At 35.2% G+C, this 21,946-nt stretch overlaps 4 protein-coding genes across 6 annotated transcripts in view; 2 read left to right on the forward strand and 2 right to left on the reverse strand.

Moving 5' to 3' along the window:
* Sik2 (Salt-inducible kinase 2) overlaps window positions 1-5,288 on the reverse strand; it is a 42,760-nt gene extending 37,472 nt beyond the window's left edge. The window contains exons 1-2 of one of the 2 annotated variants that reach the window (XM_028318713.1): window positions 5,127-5,288; window positions 4,594-4,769 (exon numbers count right to left, since the gene is read on the reverse strand). In XM_028318713.1, the coding sequence (XP_028174514.1) occupies window positions 4,594-4,719 (126 nt within the window). In that variant the 5' untranslated portion in view covers window positions 4,720-4,769; window positions 5,127-5,288. Of the gene's footprint in view, window positions 1-4,593 lie in introns of both variants that reach the window. The other variant, XM_028318712.1, reaches the window with a different exon arrangement.
* A 2,008-nt stretch (window positions 5,289-7,296) lies between these two features.
* LOC114363099 (N-alpha-acetyltransferase 30) lies at window positions 7,297-9,006 on the forward strand. Its single transcript, XM_028318724.1, has 2 exons — window positions 7,297-8,373; window positions 8,476-9,006. The coding sequence occupies exons 1-2, from the start codon at window positions 7,663-7,665 to the stop codon at window positions 8,638-8,640; spliced, it is 876 nt and encodes a 291-aa protein (XP_028174525.1). The 5' UTR covers window positions 7,297-7,662; the 3' UTR covers window positions 8,641-9,006.
* A 468-nt stretch (window positions 9,007-9,474) lies between these two features.
* Window positions 9,475-11,375, reverse strand: APP-BP1 (Nedd8-activating enzyme E1 regulatory subunit APP-BP1). Its single transcript, XM_028318723.1, has one exon. It carries the CDS (start codon window positions 11,110-11,112, stop codon window positions 9,505-9,507), a length of 1,608 nt encoding a protein of 535 aa, XP_028174524.1. The 5' UTR covers window positions 11,113-11,375; the 3' UTR covers window positions 9,475-9,504.
* Window positions 11,376-12,835: 1,460 nt separating this feature from the next.
* On the forward strand, window positions 12,836-20,733 carry LOC114363111 (transmembrane protein 185A). 2 transcript variants are annotated; one of them, XM_028318739.1, is made up of 8 exons: window positions 12,836-12,922; window positions 13,009-13,135; window positions 13,221-13,397; window positions 13,750-13,957; window positions 15,051-15,186; window positions 18,110-18,240; window positions 19,139-19,262; window positions 19,851-20,733. In XM_028318739.1, exons 2-8 carry the CDS (start codon window positions 13,086-13,088, stop codon window positions 20,087-20,089), a joined length of 1,065 nt encoding a protein of 354 aa, XP_028174540.1. In that variant the 5' UTR covers window positions 12,836-12,922; window positions 13,009-13,085; the 3' UTR covers window positions 20,090-20,733. The 2 variants fall into 2 exon arrangements, with proteins under 2 accessions (XP_028174540.1, XP_028174541.1); XM_028318740.1 differs by having other exon boundaries at window positions 15,051-15,180.
* The last annotated feature ends 1,213 nt before the right edge of the window (window positions 20,734-21,946 follow it).

A 21,946-nucleotide genomic window follows, 5' to 3' on the forward strand; every position in this document is an offset into this window, starting at 1 on the left:
CTCTGTGTTTTTATAAATTATTTTTGATATAGATAGAGCTTTGTAGGATCAAAGAATTTATTTATTATTTAAAATATTTGACTTCAGAAAAACGGCCATGCGTGTCTGTACCAAAATTAACGCAATTAGCATCTACCCACGCCACGTGCAGTAAGACCGTGAAATAAAAGTTCATTTGTGTTTTTTCTGCCCAAAGCTGAATTTAGGGACGTCATGGTTCACCCTCGAGTCGCGATCAACAAGTCTAGACGGCGATCAATATAGTCGGCAAAGCGAGACGGGGCGTGGGCGTAAAGAAGATAGATATACCGCCTGCTTTTCCTCCTTCACAGTAATCACAAAGCCTCGCGTGAGTTACACCAGTTGAAATTATAGGACCCGTGAAAGACGTGAATTGACATCTGCCTGTACTCTCCAATAACGCCACTTTATTCCTAACAGGGGTTAAAGGTTGAGATCAAAAAGGAATAGCAGCTTAGAGCTAGTTAAAACAATAGAAGACTTAAAATAAACCCATAAAGAGTAAGACCGTGTTTATTCAAGCTAATATTTAATAATAGCACCCTCAGTTAGTGTCTCACTAGATCAGACGGAGGAAAATCCACCTCATTCCCACCCACTGGCAAGGTTCTACGAATCGTAGGGTTGCGAACGTAGTATCCCCCATTCTAGTACCCCCCTTCCATCACTTGTCGTCCCGGGCACTCCAGACAACTTTTTTCAAGTAATAAAGCAGATATCACGAGGAAAATACAATTTGTCGGCATTATTTTGTCGATGCGTATTTGGGGCCAGCATTTTAGCAATTCGAGCTTAGATTAAATCTATGAAATTAAAAACAAGTTGTCCATATCGTTAAAATATTGAACAACAACAAGAATACAACAACAATAAGGTACAACAAAATACGTGTTTCATTAAAACAAAAGTGTTTAATTATATTATCAATTAATGTTAAACTAAGATGTTAAATTATCAAATTCAAATCGTCGTGCAAATCTTTAAAGCAAATCATCTACGGATTTAGCAATTTTTTTTTAACAAATTCGTAATAATTATGTATTACTTACTCCAACAACAGTCGTAACATTTTCTATCTATAATTAATACGTTCGATACACATGGACAACATTTTTAACAAGTTTTTCAAAATTTGAAAGCGATTACTTTTTTTTTTTTTTTTTTTTGGGATGGACTGTCCCGCTGAAGCGCGAAAGCGATTACAAAAATTAAAAAATATTATTATGTCACGCACGTGACTTCCGGTGGTCAGCTTGGAAATCTTCTCAACAATAGATGGCGCTGTTTAAAGATTCCTATTTCCATTAATAATAATAATACATCGGCAATACTGAATAAACATTTTTCTTTATTTCTTTCTTTTAAAAGTTCAGCAATGATCGAATTTAAAAATATTTTTAGAAATGTATCGTTTAATAACTTTCCACCATTTTTTGTAATAATCGGATAATAATATCAATAGTCCGGGAGCCCATACCCAATATTCCAAGCACTACAATAGTCATTTTTATTATTATTTTTCAGTTACGTAAAACGTAATAATAACATGACTCCTAAACGAAGCGGTACGTCCGTCCGTCCGTTTGTCTTCTTACAGAAACTATCAGACTTAGCAGCTGTCAAAATACTTATTACTTACTTTAATAGTCGGCAATGTCTTATAGTCATCTTGATTTGAAAACCTTTTATTGGGCAGCTTTTTTAAGCCTCCTACAGCAATGGTCTTTCTTTTGACACAAAGTAATGTCTTATTTCATTCAATATGTTTGGATGTATTTGCCAATGATACTTTTACCTCTTTCTTGAGTCGGACAGCCTCAACTGTGCATACTGTTAGACTTTACTTGAGTTAAATGGTTTGAGGTAAGTATTGTGGATAAAATAACGAAAAAAACCTCCATGTTATAAGTATTTTGCTCAATACATAGTCTTACGAGCCTCATAAAGAACTATTATCAGCTCCTCGAGATAACCATCTTGAGTCTTAAATGAACGATTGACGTCATTCCTCGAGCGTCACAGTAAGAGGTTTTTCTTATCAAACAATAGTCTATCTTGTTATTATTTCGAATATTAAATACATTGCTATTTCTCTAAAAGCAGCTAACACCAGCTTCATAAAATGCTAAAAAGAGTTGATACTATAAATGTGCGTAACATTTATCTGATCTGGAGTTTGAAAGTCGCTGTTTGATGTATGAATCCGTCGCTGTCCGAAATACATGTTGGCAGAAACAGACGTCTAATATGGAAGTCACAAAAAATTCAGATGGCATTCGGAGGGTGACCGCCAGACTGCAAAACGCAGATAACACCGAGCTACTGACGCAGAGCTCCAAAATAGATAACGCATTTGCGTCAAGCGTACATTTTTCAAGCGGGCTCCAGAGCAAACTCAGCACGTGCCATACGAAATGATTTCCTGGCAAAATATTTGCCAGACGTATACCTGCTCCAAAATGTTCACACACACTTTTTCTAGAAGACTAGACTAGACTTTCAAAAATTATAACAATAGTATTTTTTTTTATAATGACCATGCCATTTTTCTCCAAATGCATTGTCTCAAATTCTAATTTTGAAGTTAAAAGATGTGCTAGAAATAGTTGAAATAGGCACATCTTTTTTTTTGTGTAACAAGAATATCCTCCACACAATATTTATTAGTACCTACCGGTTTAACATATTTACATAAATCATCACATTAATTATAATATGAAAATCGATACCTTATATTACCAAACAAATAATAATTAATATTAATAGTGAAGAATACATTAGCGAAACCCGATATTACCTACTTTGTTTTGTACGATATGTTAATCTTCATCACAGAGCTATTTAACATTACCAAGGGAACAAGATTCCTTTACATTCAGTACACACAAAATTAGTTAAAACTTTGGATTTGTATTAGTAATTTACCGCGTTTTGTTTTGTCTTTTACATTGTGGACAGAGGTGATTAGGTTATTGATGGCACTGCATATTATGCTCTCTCTATGAAGCTTATAAACAAGAAAACATTCCATCGACACATCAAAGACGCACTCAATCAGAGAGTGACGAAGGCCGAGGGCGTTCGTTGTGTTATTTTGGTGCATTCATTCAATGTAGCGTCCTCGTATACTTTCTGTTATGCGTCATCACTACTGAATTTCCCAAACAATCAACAATGGTTTTAATCTTCGTAATGTTTTAGCTTTAAAACGCACAAAGTTTTCCTATAAAAAATAATCACAGCATTCAGGTGCTAGAAAGTCGTCCATCCAAACGCACGCAGTGAGTCACTTGCGACGACGCCACAGTATTCGGCCAATGACCCACTTCGTTGCCGTAGGTAGACTACAGCTAACAGTAACAAACAGTAGTAATAAAACCATTAGTATAATGTTAATATTGTGCTGCCTTGCTCAGGTTCTAACTAACAAGTTGAAATAGCTACATACAAATTTGAGTGAAGAGTTAAAACAGCACTAAGTGTAAGATAGCAGTAGGTACATGTGTATATTCCGCAAGATGATACGTAGATAACTATTGTAGAGTCCATTCTAATCTTAATTGAATGCAGGTTGTCTGGTGGATTCAGCTCCTAGTTCATTTTCAGATAATCTATTTAAAAGTAGGTCATACTTACCCATTACCTACACATCAGCCACGTAACGCACAGCACGCCACAGTAAGTACAAATAGAAAAATGACCTTTACAGAGACGTTTCGTGACTCTACAGTTCTTTTTAGTGTAGATCCCTATCTAATGCGCAGGAGTGTTATTATAATCACAGACACTTTATAAAAATACTTTTTAGAACTGAGACAGTCTCATTTAAAGTGGGTATAAATGAAATAAATAAAGATATGAAAAAATCCTATACTATGTAGGACTATATTTAGGTACTTTTCGATATTTTCGACTGCCTTCAGGGCTTCTGTCGTTAATTTGAATGATAATAATTTTATTTTAGTGCAGATATCCCAGACAAGTGTTTAGGTCTTTAAAATCTCATTTATCACCTGTTGACTGTCGTTATCTCGAATGGCCCCATTGTTTGGAATGTGTTAAACTGGTAATTTACACCTGCTTGCAGCAACGTAAGATACCATAAGGTAACATAAAGTATTTATCAAATTGTTTAACTCTATCAGCTCATGTTGTTATTCTTGTTATGTGTTGTACCCTTAATTGGATTCGTATAATATACCCGGGTAGATTAAAATAAGGAATTCCCTGATTTAAAAACTTTTATATAGGTGTTTCTTTCTTCGAATTCCCAAAATATAGTTGGGTGTAGGCACTTCTTAAGTTATGAATTCCTATTAGACTCTGATAAGACTCAGAAGTCTGGTTGATTAAATTCACTCTTTTTGGTGCGTTGATAACGTTTGGTGTTTAATGTACGTATAATAATATTCTATATTAATACATTATGAATACATAGTAGGTATTATTAACAACATATTTGGATATAATATTACATGGGGTCAAAATAAAGACTAAAAACTTGTAAGGAGAGTGATGTAGATTATTAAAAATATTTCGTGGTGAACATAATGTATATTTTTGTAGCCTTACCTCAGTCTTCGTTATTCGATGTCGTGCTAATTTAACAACGGCAAAATTTCCCTTGCCAATGGTCCTTTCGATGTCATAAAAACCCACCCTAATGGGGGTTTTCGCAGGACGTTCTCGATCCGCCATTGTAGATGTTTATTCACCAACTTAAATAGATTCTTTGCATTACACTGAATCTGAAAATCTTGAAACTATGTCACAATGTACGGACACATTATGTTCATCCATTAGTGGTTAACACTACTCACACTGGCGTATTGGGTAGGTGTACTATTTATTGCATCAGGTCTACAGTTTCATGGATTTAAAAATCAAATTTTCATCACTAACCCGTTTTTTAATAAGTACACTGTTATTTTAATTTACCAAAGAGACGTCTTGTATTTATTCATTAGTAAATAACGTATCAAAGGTCCGCGTTTTAAGTTATGTTTCGACTAACAAAAGTTAAATATTGTTTAAATAAGTTTACGTGCACACCCTAACAATCTTGATTAAAGCAGAACTTGCTATTGTATACAAAAAATATTTACAATGAGTAGAAAATCGCGCAGAGGCGGCGTGCGCGTATAATACGATAAGGGCACCACGTCACACCGCCGCCTCACCGGCTGTCAACCGGGTACTGAACTCGAGTCCGAGAGCCGAGTCGATCGCGTCGAGTACGTCTTCAAACTCTACAAAGCGAACACACTAAACTCTGATTTTTAATTCGACGGAATTTTGACATTTCAGAAGTGTTGTCAACACTGAAACATTCCCACTAAGAATGGAGAGCATTTTCATGAATTAAAAAATAATCCTTTCTTGAATTTAAGGTTTCACTTGAAAAACTAAGGCTTAAAAATGTACCGATCATTTCAAAATGGTTAATTGAATTTTTATTATCATACTTTTGAAGTTACAAAAAAAATTGGGAAATTATTTTTCTATTACTGGTCTCCCTGGCCAATAATCCATGGGTTACAAACCTTTTTTATGAAAATCCTTTTGTTAATAAAATCTTAGCTTCATAAAATAATCAACTTAACAAGATGCCAATTTTATAATCCAAGTTGATTATGATGACGATAATGATGATTGATGATCAATACATATTTTCGTTTAAGATAATATGTTGTTTTACTACGTTAAAAACACGTTTTTTTCTATTTAATCTCTAAAATGTACATAATAATTAGTGTTCATTGAATTTACAAAACAAAAAATAGTTCATTCTTGTAAATTGTACTTGATGAAATTTCATTTCATATTATTTATTAATAATTCAAAGCAAAAAAGGCTTATTACATCTGAATTGTCAAAAAATGACAGCTGTCAGAATTCCGTTGAATTAAAAATCGGACTATAGGTACCTGCGAGCTGCGACACGCGCGCGCTTTCAGCAGCCCGCCATGTTTCTCCTGGCCATGACGTCAGCAACACGATAAGAATATCATACATTTATCAAATACAGCGGTAGCTTGCATACATTATAGCTATTTGTACACAATAACGTAGTATTCAACTAATACGTATAAAATAACAGATTTAAGCAGTTAAATTAATTTACAAATAGATGAAATAAGTGAAAAAAAAAACATTTTTAAATAAAATATTAAAGTAAAAACAATGCTCTATAAATATCTAAAAATAAACAAGTCTCACAACATAATCTGAGGTTCTGACTCTGAAGTAGTTTATCCTAAACGGAAGTAGAATAGTAGTTACAAACAGTGGGACTACTCAACAATAGATGGCGCTTATTAACAATAAAATAAGGTTACCACAGTACAGTACCACACTTTTTGCACACATTGCATGAATTTTGAATTATAGTTCCAAAATACTGGACTGTCCTGTCGATGACATTGACAGTGGGGCGCCACCGTCTATACCGGATCGCTGGTTCAGATTTTTGCCATGTTGGAAACCATATAGTTGAACGATGGTAGCGCCCCCCTGTCATTGAGTTTGGTGGGACAGTTCAGCGTGGGTCATCTATAGGTCTATATATAGTCACCGTCCATGACATCCAATTTTCTCTGTGGCATAACTGAGGACAGAACTTATAGATGACCCACGCTGAACTGTCCCACCAAACTCAATGACAGGGGGGCGCTACCATCGTTCAACTATATGGTTTCCAACATGGCAAAAATCTGAACCAGCGATCCGGTATAGACGGTGGCGCCCCACTGTCAATGTCATCGACAGGACAGTCCAGTATTTTGGAACTATACATTTGAGATTTATAGATGACCCACGCTGAACTGTCCCGCCAAACTCAATGACAGGGGGGCGCTACCATCGTTCAACTATATGGTTTCCAACATGGCAAAAATCTGAACCAGCGATCCGGTATTGACGGTGGCGCCCCACTGTCAATGTCATCGACAGGACAGTCCAGTATTTTGGAACTATAATCCAATTTGAGCGAAGAGAATTTATTTTCATTTATAGCCTGACCAGGAANCATTTTTTTTGTACAGAAACTTTCATGCTCTTTCACGAATCTCTATCATCAACAGTAATATATATTTTTAACAATTTTAAATATACATTAAGACGTAATACAGAATTTTTCATAAAAAAATCAACTTTTCCAAACAACAAATCATGGAATGCATGACGCTCATGACGATAGATGACGATTAATGATGATTGAAAAACTTAGCTAAAGCACAATACCCAAAGCTACGATGAACAATAAAAAAAAACATATTCGACAAAGTCAAATGTCATTTTTCCAAGTGGTAACTCGCCTCGCATTTTTTCCAATGTGATTGTGGAAGGCGAACTAATTGCAAATTTCTAATATTTTCAAGAACTATTTTTTCATATTCTTGTTTCTATTTCACTGTTTTAACAATCTTTTTCAATTTATAACCTAAGAAACGTACATTTAATTTGGTACATTGGATCGTCTTGCTACCAAAGTTTACACTGTACTTGGCAAGATGTCGGTGATACTCTTCTGCAATTTTGACAAGGAAAGAATGTATGTATCATCGTAAAAGCTTTTATTGGATTTTATATGAGCTTATAATCGTGTGAATGTGTAAATAAAATAGGTAGAAATACGCCAATATGCATCAAGTCGCGGATGGTAATGTACAAAGCATCAAATGCAGTCAGATGAATGCGAATGCGAAAAGCAAGAGCAAAAAGGCCAAAGATCCTTCTGAAACGACTGACGATATAAGTATATTGGATCAAGAGAAGCTAAAAGAAGTTTTAGCTAATACTCTTCATATTAACAATTTGAATAATAGTAACCTAACTAATGGAACAAGTGATCACTTGAATAAAAATGATGTCTCGAACAGTTCGAGTGTGATTCAAGCTCAAGACGATGTAGTAAGTGATCTTTCGAAAGATGTAAATAGTGTACAGTGTAGTGATGCTGCCAGTGGGCAGACTGAGGAACCTGCTTCTGTCAGGCACCCTTCAGACACCTTAGAAAGCATGGAAGACAGTGCCGACACGCATGACGAAGCTCCAAGAGAAGAAATCGAAATAATATCGTACGAGTCGGAGCTTCAAATGCCAGAGATTATGCGACTTATACAAAAAGATTTATCAGAACCTTACTCTATCTATACCTATAGATACTTTATTCATAATTGGCCTAAACTTTGCTTCTTAGCGACTCATGAAGGGACTTGCATAGGTGCCATCGTTTGTAAGTTAGATATGCATCGCAATGTTGTCAAGAGAGGCTATATTGCCATGTTGGCGGTGGATGAGAAGTACAGGAAGAAAAAGATTGGATCTAGGCTAGTTCGGAAAGCAATACAGGTAATACTTTTCTCATTTTTTATACAATAAGTTACCTTTTGTATAGTTGACAGCTGTTAATATTGGTTTTAATTGTATACTAATATTAGTTTTCAATTTCAGGCAATGATAAATGACAATGCAGACGAAGTGGTCTTAGAAACTGAAATCACAAATAAACCAGCTCTCAAGTTATATGAAAATTTGGGCTTTGTACGGGACAAGCGCTTATTTCGATATTATCTCAATGGTGTAGATGCATTGCGATTAAAGTTGTGGTTAAGGTGAAATAAGTAGGTAACTAATGGGAAATTCTCAATGTTGTGTTATTATACTTGTGGAGGCTTACTAGTCTCAAGCATATTTTACATATAAGTGATCCCTCCTGTTGTTATATGGTGTAACCTTCTATTGCCATGAGGATTTTAGCCAAATGTATAGTTTTGTTTCAATTATTTTAGTCATGTGATATGTTTATTTTATGTAATTTATGTGTTGAAATTGTTAATGAAATATTTTCCTCAAATTGATTTTATATCTTGTGTATAAGATTATAAATGGTTCATTTCCATCCAAAAAATACACAACTTTGAAGAATTAAAATTATAGTCAGTGTTTATATTTTCACCCTTACTTGTAGCTTTTGTCACAGATGTAAGAATATACTGACTGAATTTATAAATTCTTTTTAATACTGATTTGTATTGTGAAGTCGAATCATTGAGTGAATTGATAGTAAATAGTGTTCAAAACATCTTCTAAAAGTTTGTATCATTTAACTCAAATCCATACTAATCTGTCTTGATTCCTTTTCATGCTGAAATTACTGAACAAATTTTAATTTAGTTCAGTACAGATAAGTAATATTAGATTACCTTGGAGTTGGATAGGCTACATTTTGTCTTAAAAGTAAAGCTTGAAGGGGATCAAAGTTTGGAGAATCAATCATCCCTCATGTTTGCATTACGAAATGTCATTAGCTTTTGTAACAATAAATTATGTTTATAAGTTGGCAATTGATTGCTTGGGCGATAAATTTTCTGACTAGCCCAAACCACTATGGTCAAGCTATAGGCAAATTAGTTCCCAATAAATATTTGAAATATAAATAAATAAAATGCATCTTGCTTCACAATTTATTAATTTTTCTTATTAAAAAGTAAATGTAGCAGTGTTAGTTGAAGATCCATCATAGATAAACATGTTATTCACTGGCTTATATTGTTTGGTGATTATTTTAATTGCCTCATGTGCTACACAGCCACCTAGAAATGCTGATACACTGTGTATCTCAGCTCCACCATACCGACACATTTCATGAATATGATCATCTTTTGGGAATGGAGAACATGATATATCACTGAGTAGTTTAGTGACGCATGATTTCAAATTAGAAATGTCACTTTCAGGTTCCCAGTCACCTGGGGCTCTACAGTGTTGTGACCGGAACATTTCAGCTGCTCTCAGTAGGATGTAGTGCACCATCATGACATCTGGTTCTTCAAGATACCGAGAAATATAAGATGCCACTGTTCCCCCCAACTGATATTCAGTAGCTATGTTAGAGCCTTTGATTAAATACAGATCATGGGCATGTCTACAAAATAACTTAACATCTGTCTCGCTAATACTGTCACAGTGCAGCTGGGCAACAATCTGTTGCACTTTTCTGTATACTATTTCTGCATCCATGGCAGCTTGAGATCGGTATATGTTCTGCAGCTTGACGAAGTGCTCTGTAGAGGCAGTCATGTCTGGCAGCACACCTCTTACAGGCAATTTCCCTTTGCCTTCAGCCTCAACGAATCCCCTCAATGCTGAACACATGATCCAAAATGGGGAACTGTCCTTGTTTAGGTTTGTAGCAGAACTGCAGTACAGTAAATCTTGTATCTTCACTGGTAAGAATGTTGGAACTAGGGCAGTATTGACTGCTCTAAGTGCCTCTTCAAAATTCTCTTCACTTATAGGTACACCATTCTCATCTTTCCTTATAAATCCTTGAATAATCTCTTTTATTTCATTTTTCTCTTTTCTACTCATAGGCCAGCTATTAGAATTTGAAGTCTGCCATTTCTGTATAGCTTTGTACAGAATTACAATCCATGGTATATGTCCATGATCTTTCAAATCTAGTGCTTCAATATCAAATGCATTTAAATAGTCAGCCAAAGGTTGGAATGGAACATCCAGTCGTAAATCTACTTGTTCATTATCAGGATGAGTTTCAATAACAGCATGTTCTTTGAGCTGTATTCTAAACGATCCCAGAAAGCCAACAGATCGGCAGAGAATAAAAGGGACATTTATATCCCATAAATGTTGTGCCAAATCTTGTATAGTTTTCTCACTAAGTGCTGTAGCTATGACTACACTGAATGATTTAAAAAAGTCTGGGTTTTCTTGAAGTATCTGGTCCGGCGGCTCTTGAACAGCATGACCTTGAACAGCAGGATTCAATTCTATCAGTAAACGGAGAGCTTCTGTTCCCCTGTTTGAACCCTTACTTGAACATTCTAAGAAGAAGTTGCTACCAATATCTTCGTCACTAACAGTGCTATCGTCAACGATCGTAACAGAACCCACGCCAGGGAGGACTATGGATTTAATTATTTCTGTACCCAAAGCATTTGCATTAATCAAACAAATATGACCATTTTCAAGAGCAGCTTGCCCATGGTCACCCCAAAGTCGAAGTTGCCGGTCGTATTGTTTCGTTTTCTCATTTTGTTCAGGAGATTTCGGAGATGGAGATGCCATGGCCACGTAAATTATATTAATATCAGTTACACTTATGAATAATTCTACGCGCTGTTTAGTACTTTTTCTTTTAAAATCAATTCAAGATCTATTTTGGAGTCTTTCCCCAAATTCGATTTTGCAAATTTTTTGACAAGCACTGGCTGACAGATTAGACTTTTTACAAAGTCTACTCAAGCCCAGAGAAAAGCAGTTTAAGCTACTTACTTAGCAATGGCAGTGGAGAAGTCATAATAGCCAATTCTCTTTTAATTATTGTGACGGCAACTTCTGTCTGTCTGTATGCCTTTTTATTTGTAGATAAATCGATTTTTTCACAATTAATTTTTATTTCACACTTCTAGTTTTTGATTGATTAAATAAATCATTTTTGGTTGGGGAACAAATGGGTTTCTTAACAGAACTCATTAAGTTTTGACGTCTCCCTTTGTGTCTATCTACTCGATCATACTCGATGTGGTTTGTATTTTTATTGACCACCGGCTGCATGCTCTTTGACCATGAAGCTAAAAATGGAGGGCAAAGTTGGGAACAAAACTTGAGTCAAATACCTACTTATATCTATCTCGCTCTCTGTGGCCCTACCTCTCTTTTTAGTGTGAACTGTAGTATTGCTATCTTCTTATTTAAATCTCCTTGTAAATTCTTCGAAATAGCCAATTCACTAACCAAATAAGAAGTTAAATAAATAAATAATTAATATTTGAAACTTAGATTACCTAGTTAAATAAAAAATCACAAAATTGTCGGCCATTTAGGCTTAATGTGTTGGCGAATCAGGGAATTACAATCCCAATTTCTGAGGTATCGGTAATGTGGCAACATCGGCCGAATCCGGCCCATCATGGCGGTTGTTTACTATGCAGTTGATTTCGTTTGAGATTTTTCAAGGGACCTTATCATTGTTTTGTCTGAAGAAATGGTGCAAAATTGTATAGTGCGTGGTTGCGGTAGTTCGTGTTGTCCTGGAAGTGATATAAAATTCCACGCGTAAGTGTTTATTTCGTGATTTCTGACAGTGGATCATTGTTAACATATTTCTTTGTATTTTCACAGTAATTACTTCCTAAAACGTTTTACCAGTATTTAAACTTATTATTAAATGTTACATATGTCAAGAAAAAGAAGATTTTACATTGAGTTTCATTGACTTTGAGCAAATTTAAAATTTTTGTTTCTATAAGACATTTTGAAGTAGTATGACCATATTGAGGATATATCTGGGACTTTCTGTGGGACCTTACTTATCTAATTTTGCATAATGTTTTCTACGGCCGTTTACTGTAATCAATCCATATCCAAATCCGTCTGTCAACTGCCAAATTAAAATCTGTTTTCTATCAAATATCCACAGTTTTCGATGCCTTTACACTTTCTTAATGTTGTAATTCATCTTAAAACAAAAACATCGAAAACCTTTTTTCATAATCATATTAAGTGCACTTTATCAAGACACACTGTTTAAACGTAAATCAGTCTTTGTCGTCCTGAGAAAAATAAATAAAAGGTTACCCTACTTGGAAAGAGAGAGCCTGCCCACAGAGAGCGAGATAGTGATACATAGGTTGTGCTTCAAGTAGGTATTCTAAGTCTGGCCTCCATTTTTATCTTTAGCTTCATGTCTTTGACCGGCTGCTTGAGGTGCTCAAAGCTGTAACTGTGTGAACTAAACGGTAAAATAAAACTACATAGATGTCAAACATAATGTCAATCTGTTTGTCTTTTGCGGAGCAAAAAATAAAGTGAATTCATGATCTTAGTTTTGTAATTTATTCTCAAGAAAATATTTTATGTTAGTTTAAAGTTATAGGTATTTGTTTAATATATTATCACAATGTCGTAATACCGGATGCCATTTGTTATTGGGGTCAATTTCAATTATGTTTGTGATTCCAGATTCAACTTGATGTTTTGAGCTATTACAAATAAAACCAGTTGTTAAAGTGAAATGGTAACAAATACATCTGGGGCGAATGTGCATGGCAATGAATTTACAAACGTTATTTCAGGATTTCAATCCTAGGTAACTATAATAAACTGATGTTATTTGATGGATACCTATGTGGCTTTAGAGTGTGGTGATTTCATTAATTAAATTACCGTTTCAGTAAGTTCGTGGTCCACACCTGTCTGCTAATATTCACGGCGCTGTTAGCTTTGAAGTTAGACAACTCAATAACATGGTCTTACTGGGCAGTATTCACACCCATATGGGTCTGGAAGTTTCTTGTAGTCCTGGGGGCTACTGTCGGTACATATGTGTGGTGGCAGTACCCTCATTTCAGGTCAGTAAGCTCAAATTAACCATATAATAAGATAGACAACACTTATTCTCATATATCACATGAAATGGCATTAAAAAGGTTTTAATATTATGCCAATTATTTATGACCTTTCACTTATAGAGATGACCCTGGTCATAAGTCATAGTCAATGCTGTACTCTATCTAATAACCTGAAATTGAGCAATTTACTAGTGTATTAAACTTTACAGATTTATAATTTTTGTAGGTAACCATTTTTTTGTTATTTATGTTTCTGACTTGGTGCTCAATCATTATAAAATTTTCTATCATAAATTAACTTACACAGTTTCTGTAATAGAAATAAACATCTCAAATATTAATCTGTTTACAGGTTAGAAGGTGAAGCCTACATTCACTACAAAGCCATGCTGATCAGTCTTGCCATACATTTGATACTGCTGATGTTCGAGCTACTTGTGTGCGACCAGTTGACCACCAAGCGCCACATATGGATACTGGTCTTTATTCCGCTGATCTTCATTAGTATAGTCTCAATAGCTATATGTATATGGTCAGTGAAACACGACCGTAGCTATGAGGTAAGGATAATTTATGTTTAATTAATAATTATGACTCATCAAGGGCTGATTTTTCAATCGTCGAATAACTTTTAACTGAAAAACAAGTTTGGCACATTGACAGTTTCAGTATGGGAAATCTGTCAAAATTACAAGTTTATTCCTCAATTAAAAGTTATCTGACAATTGAAAAATCTGCCCTAAGACTAATAAAGTACTATTAGTATGTACATAAAGTACTGTAAATAGACTGACACTAAGGTTGAGATTTGAGTTGTTACTATTCACAATACTAAGGTTAGAAATAGATCTACAAGTTAAACAAATTAGAATGATTTTAGAGTTTGTATTTGGTGTTAATGTTCCTTATCTGGTATTTTTTTATCTCTTAGACTGTGATTCCCCCTGTGAATCATAGGCCCCACTAACAATAGATGATTCTGGGCTATACTTTGTAGAATGCATAGTAGACAATTCATGTCATGATCACTATAATAAGAAATACCTTGGAACAATTTTACCTAATTAAGAAAACAATTGACGTGTTTTCTTAATTATGTATTTTTTGTGGACTTCCACACATTAAGAAAACAATGTGAATTACCACATTTATAATTCTGTCATATCAAATGACAAATATTTAAATTAAATTATTTATTTATTTCAACCAGCAGACTGTGCTGTGGTATCTTAGTTTGTTGCGGCGCTTCTTCTCAGCACTTGCCAAATATTTTTCTTGAAGTGCTGGTAGAGCAAAAAAAGTATGAGACATTCTGTAAAGGTTCCATAAGAGCATAACATTTTTTTTATTAGTCTTTTTTATATATTTCACTAAATGTAAGCTCCATTTAATAGTCCATACAAATAAAGACATTTTTGACTTTAAAAATTATAAATAACATGAAAAAATCGAACTGCCTAAGTCGGGAATTGAACCCTCGACCTTCCGCTTGCCGGGCGACTGCTCTTCCATCTGAGCTACTTAGACACTGGATGAACCCGTCGAAATTTTCAAGTGTAATACGCTGTTACGGCCAGCGTTTGTTTCATGAATGTTGGGTATACCTACCCTTAAACATCTAACAGAAATTTTTGACTGTGACTCTACTTCCAGTTGGAGCTGTTCTGCGCAGTGAACATCCTGCAGTTCATTTTCCTGGCCCTGAAGTTGGATGACTTCATCAACTGGTCTTGGGAGGTTGTGTTTGTGCCTTTGTGGATACTCATGTGTCTCAGCCTAGTAGGTGAGTGTATGTATTTCTTTTATCATTTACCATTCATGTTTAGTATTGTAGACTAGTGAAATATCACATGCTTTATATTTTGCACACAAAATATTTGTATATATAAATAGCTATAAATAAGTTAATATATGTAAAATCTGTTCATTTCAATACTAAATGTTTCACTTTTTTTATGAAGTAGAATCTGTTTAGCACGACGTCGCATATAGCGATCGACCTCTTTTAGCGACGCATATGCGGCGTAAATAACTTCTTTAGTACGACGTCCGTATAGTGTGACGTAATATCATCGGTCCCTTGAGTGTCGTTCGTATTAACATAAAAAAACTTTACTTGCTTTGTCTCACATATTTTTTTAGTGTCAGCACCATGTAAACATTTTCAATCAACTAGGGGCGACTCTAGGCCTCAAATTAAACAATTATGTTTTCAGGTTATCAGAAGTTATGTTATCACAATATGTGAATTAGATGTGATGTATGACACCATAATTTCAGTATTTATGACATACCATAGGCGAATTGCACATCTCGTTTATACAGTAGTATTAAATAATAAAGTACTTTGATATTCTATCATTTTATTAGTCAACACAATCCGTTTCCATGGAAACGTCATACGACACGGCCATAGACATGACAGTGTCCTCCCCCGTTAATTCTTCAGTTAATGGTGACTGCTCGTGCCTGGAGCATTTGGTCCACGTGACGCCGCACCACCCCTCCATTCTCTGTGGCTACTTCATAGTGCAGCCTCCCGATGCGACTTAATATTCTTCCGAATTCCCATTTATTTGTACCATATGAACGAACTTGNTTCATTGAGTTATAATGTACTACGTACTAGAGAAGACATGTCAACTAGACTGTTTCTGGCACGCAAACAGGTCCATGGACCGAAATTCAATTAGGGGTGTCCACTTTGAAAAAACATCGATGTTTTTTTCGATTCGATATTTTGAAACTGTACATCGATTTCTTTCGATGTATTGGAAGAAAACATCGATGTTTTGTATAAATCGAGTACTTTTTTAAGACTTTTTAAAATCCACTAATTTAAGCATTGTATTATTAAAAAACAGTAAAAGCCATACATGAGAAAAATCTTCATTATACAGTGTGAGTCACGTTAAAGTGCACATATGAAAATAGGTGAAACTAGACCTATTTTTATCGACAAAAAAGAGGTCAACAATTTTTGAGATTTATTTTTATTTTTTATTGGATTTTTTTTCTTCCAATTACTTCTCGTAAAGAAAACGTAATAACTTTTAAACTAAGAGGTATATCCTTATCAAATAAAAACAGTAATAATGCTAAATAATAAGCGATACTAAAAAAATACATATTAAATACCTAGAAAATGCCAACAAATAATAAAAAAATATACATTTGAAAAAAATCTGCTTTTAAAATTCGTGTTTTTTTGGTTATTTGATAAATTTCTCCAAATAATGCCCCCATAACAGGTGGTTTTTATTACTTTGTATTATTTTTTATCGTATTACCTTTGTAAAACCAAAAATCGCATGTCACTATCCCTATCACAACGTTTGCAATGATAGTTTGAACTAAGCCTCTCCGGGCGGGCCATTCAACGCTTCGTTAACAACGAAACTGAAACTGGCTCTAGATTTGTAATTTTGATAAAGACGAGTTACATTTCAAATAAAAACAAAATATTTCGAAGTAAAATAAGCATTTTAGTTAAAATTAAAATTGTCTCCACCTGTAGTGGAGAATAATGAGGTTGTTGTTGTTGTGATAGGGATAGAGACATGCAATTTTTGGATTTACAAAAGTAATACGATAGGAAATCATACAAAGTAATAAAAACTACCTGTTATAGGGGCATTTTTTGGAGAAATTGATCAAATAACCAAAAAACACGAATTTAAAAGCAGTTTTTTTTTTAAAAGTATATTTTTTATTATTTGTTGGCATTTTCTGGGTATTTTATGTAATTTTTTAGTATCGCCTGTTATTTAGCATTATTACTGTTTTTATTTTATCAAGATATACCTCTTACTTTAAAAGTTATTACGTTTTCTTTAGGAGAAGTAATTGGAAGAAAAAAAAATCTTTAAAAAATTAAAAAAAAATCTCAAAAATTTTTTGACCTTTTTTTGTCGATAAAAATACGTCTAGTTTCACAAATTTTCATATGTACACTTTAACGTGACTCACACTGTATATTAAAGGAAGCACAAAAAAAAACATCCGCATTTATTTTTATAAGTTTGTTATATCCTAAGTATTTCCAGTGTTCTTTTGGAAGACTTTGCAAAAACAACAGTTTATTTAAACGTTTGCCTTTCAACCAATTTCTTTNAAGTAGGTTTATGTGTCTTGTAAAACATGTAATGAAATAAATTCACATGCCAGGTGTGCTAGTGAGATAAGCTGCCCTTTTCTCTATTATAAGACCACTTTTGCGCTGCAATATATCTGTGAATAAATAATCTTTGTACTAAACCTAATAAAAAGAACCTCTACATTCTGCAAAAGTTACTTATCAATCATTGTAACATGTCATTCTTGAGAATCGAACCCTGACTCGTCATAAGGATGCTGTATAGCATAATCTTCGCCATAACTAACGATGACAATGTTTCCAGGGGTGCTGTATAGCATAATCCTCGCCATAACTAACGGTGACAATGTTTCCAGGGGTGCTGTATAGCATAATCCTCGCCATAACTAACAGTGACAAAGTTTCCAGGGGTGCTGTATAGCATAATCCTCGCCATAACTAACGGTGACAATGTTTCCAGGGGTGCTGTATAGCATAATCCTCGCCATAACTAACGGTGACAATGTTTGCAGGGGTGCTGTATAGCATAATCCTCGCCATAACTAACGGTGACAATGTTTGCAGGGGTGCTGTATAGCATAATCCTCGCCATAACTAACGGTGACAATGTTTGCAGGGGTGCTGTATAGCATAATCTTCGCGGGCATTCTGCTACGCACGCCGGAGGTCAACGTGCAGCAGCGCCGGACCAGCTTCAACTCGGCGCTGGCTTACACGTTCACTGTCGTGCCCATTTTGGTGTTCCAGGTATGTCATCATCATCATTTCAGCCATAGGACGTCCACTGCTGAACATAGGCCTCCCCCAATGATCGGCGTAGCATGGGTTGGTACCTGGGGTGCCCCCTGGTACCCCCCAGGATGGGGTTACCTACCGATTCGAAGATTGAAAGAATCCCCCCCCCCCCCTCGTATTATGACATAGACCGCAGATTTGCAATGCAGATGTGCCAGTGAGTACCTGATGATACTACGGTTCACCCCTTGATGCTTGGCACCCGGGGCGGACCGCCCCTACCTTACGCCGCTACTGGATGGGCTAAAAAACAATCATCAAAAATTTTTGAACACACTATAATGAGTTTTTTAATGAGTTTTAATGAGAGTTTTTTAATGAGACATACTTTAAACTTTAACAAATAAAACTTGAAAACAAAAAAAGTAGCTGTATCGGCTGAAGAATTAATTTACAATACAAAAACTACAAGTCTCCCTGCCTGGATATGTACTTATACTTTAGTACTTGGAAAGCTGTCTAAGTTTTTCTTAATAACCACAACGCGTCTTGAGCGTTTTCATAAAAGCCATAAGACGAATTTCACGATTTGGACGTTTTACCGTGAACCAAATACGTAAGCGGTTTTTTCGCTCTTTGAGAGTAACAATAATAAAATACTGAGTGAAATGACAATTAAATATTATTTACAGAAAGAAATATCGAAAACTTTTAAAGTTAGTCCAACTGTACCTCTGCTTATCTTGAAAGAATTTGCTTGGTTTCCAAATAATATTTTAACAACCCCATGGCAACCATTTTAGGCTAACAACGCCAACGAAACTTGCTGCATGTACTAATTTGCGTTTTAAATGTTAATTTAGACCGTGTTTTTTATTTATTTTTGTTAATAAACATAAATCTTTTGCAGGTGCTATTAACGAATAAGTTGGACGACGGCCTCGCGTTGTCATACACCGTGGTAGTCAGTCCTTTGTTCGTCAGCTACGCTACATTGATTATCATGTCGTTCAGCTCAAAAGGGGGCAATAAATGTAAGTGCCCATTCATTATTGTTGTTCACTTGTTTTTTACGGTTGAGTGGCGGCATTCAATTGTTTTATTCAGTGTCATGTTCTATTTTGTTTTGTTATTTATTTTATTTTCGGCCATTGTTTTCTATTTGTGTGCCAATCGATAGTTTGCATGGTCTACATTGTGCTTGTGCATCATGCTTTTAGATTGCAATGAGATTATGAAGTATGGATGAAATTCAAAATTAGCTAAGGTATGTTTGGCTTTTTTAAACATTAAATTTGATAATGTTTATTTTCAACAAAAAATAAATTATTGTATGATAATTCTTTTTATTTTCAAGGTTTTTTGAATTTTCATTATGTTCAACAAAAAATAGACAAGATTTTCTACATCTAAAAGATGAATACAATGGAACTTTAGGATGTAATAATATGTTGCATGGACTAGGAAAAACAATTTGATTTGTAGTTAAATTTAAATTTTCCATCATTTTTAAAACAATCTTTCAACCGTTAATTAGTGGCTAAAGATAGTTTTGTGGCATCTTAAGTACAAACTGCTTTACATACCATAGGATTACTAAAAATCCCAATGAAATGTTCCAGGGTGGTTCGGCATCAGGAAAGACTTCTGCCAGTTCCTGCTATCAGTGTTCCCTTTGCTTCAAGAGTATGCAAACATAGCTTACAACAACGGCACGCGCGCGTCCGAGCCCGCTCCTGAGCCCTACCGCGACGAAGAAACCCACAAGAAAGTCAAAGAGAAAAAATCACACAAAAACCAAAAGAAAAACGAACACATGAAACCAGTAGTGCCTGTTACGAGCATAGACATGCCAGATTGATTCGCGCCGGGCTTAAGCAAACTGTGTGTTCACTCGTTAGTTATATTGTAAATATCGGGCTTCTAAAACGCAACGGAGCAATATTCAACGTTTGTTAAGTTTGGTAAACGCTAAGCTGTTCCGTGAGTAGTTGTAGTGTAAATTGGTAATCTAACGGTATAGTAATTGTAGGTTGGTTTGTTAACTTTTAATACTGTACAGTTGTTTGTTGCAATTATTCGAAAGCTACACGCTAAGCTTATTGTTTGAGTCGATCTGACTTCTGAGTTGATTAGGGTGTAAAATTACATTTAACGAAGTTTGATATTAGGCATTCGTTTATAAAAATCCTGCTAAAAAATTTACGACTACAGAATATACAACACAGGCAAAAAGTTTTGCCTCAATGTGTGGAACCAAATTATTATGAGACGGGCATAAAATTATTCGTTGATCTCAAGCTAATGTTAAAAATAAACAGAGATTCTATTATATTCATTCGGAGAAACTTAAGTTGATCTTATTCCAAAATATGAGAAGCCTTCTTTAAATATAATTTTACACCCGTAATTTGTGATAGAGTATTAGATAACTAAAACCTGGTCTCTGAGCACGTAGAATTTTGTCCAATGACCCCAAGCTACCCATCCTTATCGCACACTCACTGCGGGCGCCCGTCGCACAGTCGCGACAGCAATATAATTACGCGCGAGCGATAAGGATGGGTCGCTTGGGGTCATTGGACAAAATTCTACGTGCTCAGAGACCAGACTATAGTGATGATGAAATTGTATTGCCACAAAATGAAATAGTAATCTAGCTGGATTGTTACACTATTTGTTATTACCCCAGTTTTACTTGTTTTAGGTAACTTAAGTAGGTGCTATTGTTATTTTTTAAGCTTTATTTCCCGTGGGCGTTAGAATCAGATGAAACGTATCACCAGGCGATAATGAAGTGTTCTATAGATAAAAAGGTTAGTATGTTAACTGTACGTAAGTCATATCAATGAAAAGCAATCGTATGGGTGTGTAGACGTAGTTTCGTCGTGAGTAGAGTATGTTATCTGAACATATCGCTTTATACTTCGCGTTAGGAAATCTCATATTCGCTGGTTCATATTGTGTACTAAACAAAACACTAAGGCCCAGAACAGACGGTGAAACGCAACTGCAATGAAACAACAGCTAGTTACTTTTGAGTTGCATCTAAGTTTCTGCCATAGCGTCCGTTGAGAGACCACACATGACGCAACCAGTTTGACCAGTTCAAACCGATTTCAAACTGGTCGCGTCATGTGTAGTCTCTCAACGAAATTCTATGGCAGAAACTTAGATGCAACTCAAAAGTAACTAGAAGTTGCAATTTCGTTGCAATTGCGTTTCACCGTGTGTTCTGGGCCTGACGTGTAGATATTGTTCTTAATAAGTGCAAAACCATTACCTCCCGTGAAAAAGGATTACCAATGTATTTTTTGTACATAATTTGACTGTGTTTTGTTTTATCGAATATAATTAAGTATTTCTCAATGTAGTTTCGATGGTTAGAACTTTATTATTGTTGAGGCTATTGTTCAAATCTTGAATATTTTTTTTTTTTTATCTACAACGAGGAAGCTCTTGGCCTGTATCTCACCTGATGGTAAGTGATGATCAGGCCGAAGGTGGAAGCGAGCTTCACCCGGAATCCTCAACCACGGAGGAACTGGCTATCTTACCTCTAACTGCCGGAACACAACAATGCTGTTAACATTGTTGTTATGNCTAACTGCCGGAACACAACAATGCTGTTAACATTGTTGTTATGGCGACAGACTTAGGTAAGATGGTGGTAGCTAGCCAGGCGGACTTAGAACAAGCCCTACCACCAACCAAACCG

The sequence above is a fragment of the Ostrinia furnacalis genome, unplaced genomic scaffold, assembly GCF_004193835.3.
Source record: "Ostrinia furnacalis isolate ACB-3 unplaced genomic scaffold, ASM419383v2 OfSCF7012, whole genome shotgun sequence".
Lineage (NCBI taxonomy): Eukaryota > Metazoa > Arthropoda > Insecta > Lepidoptera > Crambidae > Ostrinia > Ostrinia furnacalis.

Bases quoted from the DNA above. Each gene is read 5' to 3' on its own strand.
- LOC114363111 (XM_028318739.1), top strand. From the start codon at position 13,086: ATGTGCATGGCAATGAATTTACAAACGTTATTTCAGGATTTCAATCCT. The intron at 13,136-13,220 runs GTAACTATAATA...TTACCGTTTCAG, and splicing joins TTTCAGGATTTCAATCCTAG to TAAGTTCGTGGTCCACACCT. The intron at 18,241-19,138 runs GTATGTCATCAT...AATCTTTTGCAG, and splicing joins TGCCCATTTTGGTGTTCCAG to GTGCTATTAACGAATAAGTT.
- APP-BP1 (XM_028318723.1), bottom strand. From the start codon at position 11,112: ATGGCATCTCCATCTCCGAAATCTCCTGAACAAAATGAGAAAACGAAA.
- LOC114363099 (XM_028318724.1), top strand. From the start codon at position 7,663: ATGCATCAAGTCGCGGATGGTAATGTACAAAGCATCAAATGCAGTCAG. The intron at 8,374-8,475 runs GTAATACTTTTC...TTTCAATTTCAG, and splicing joins TAGTTCGGAAAGCAATACAG to GCAATGATAAATGACAATGC.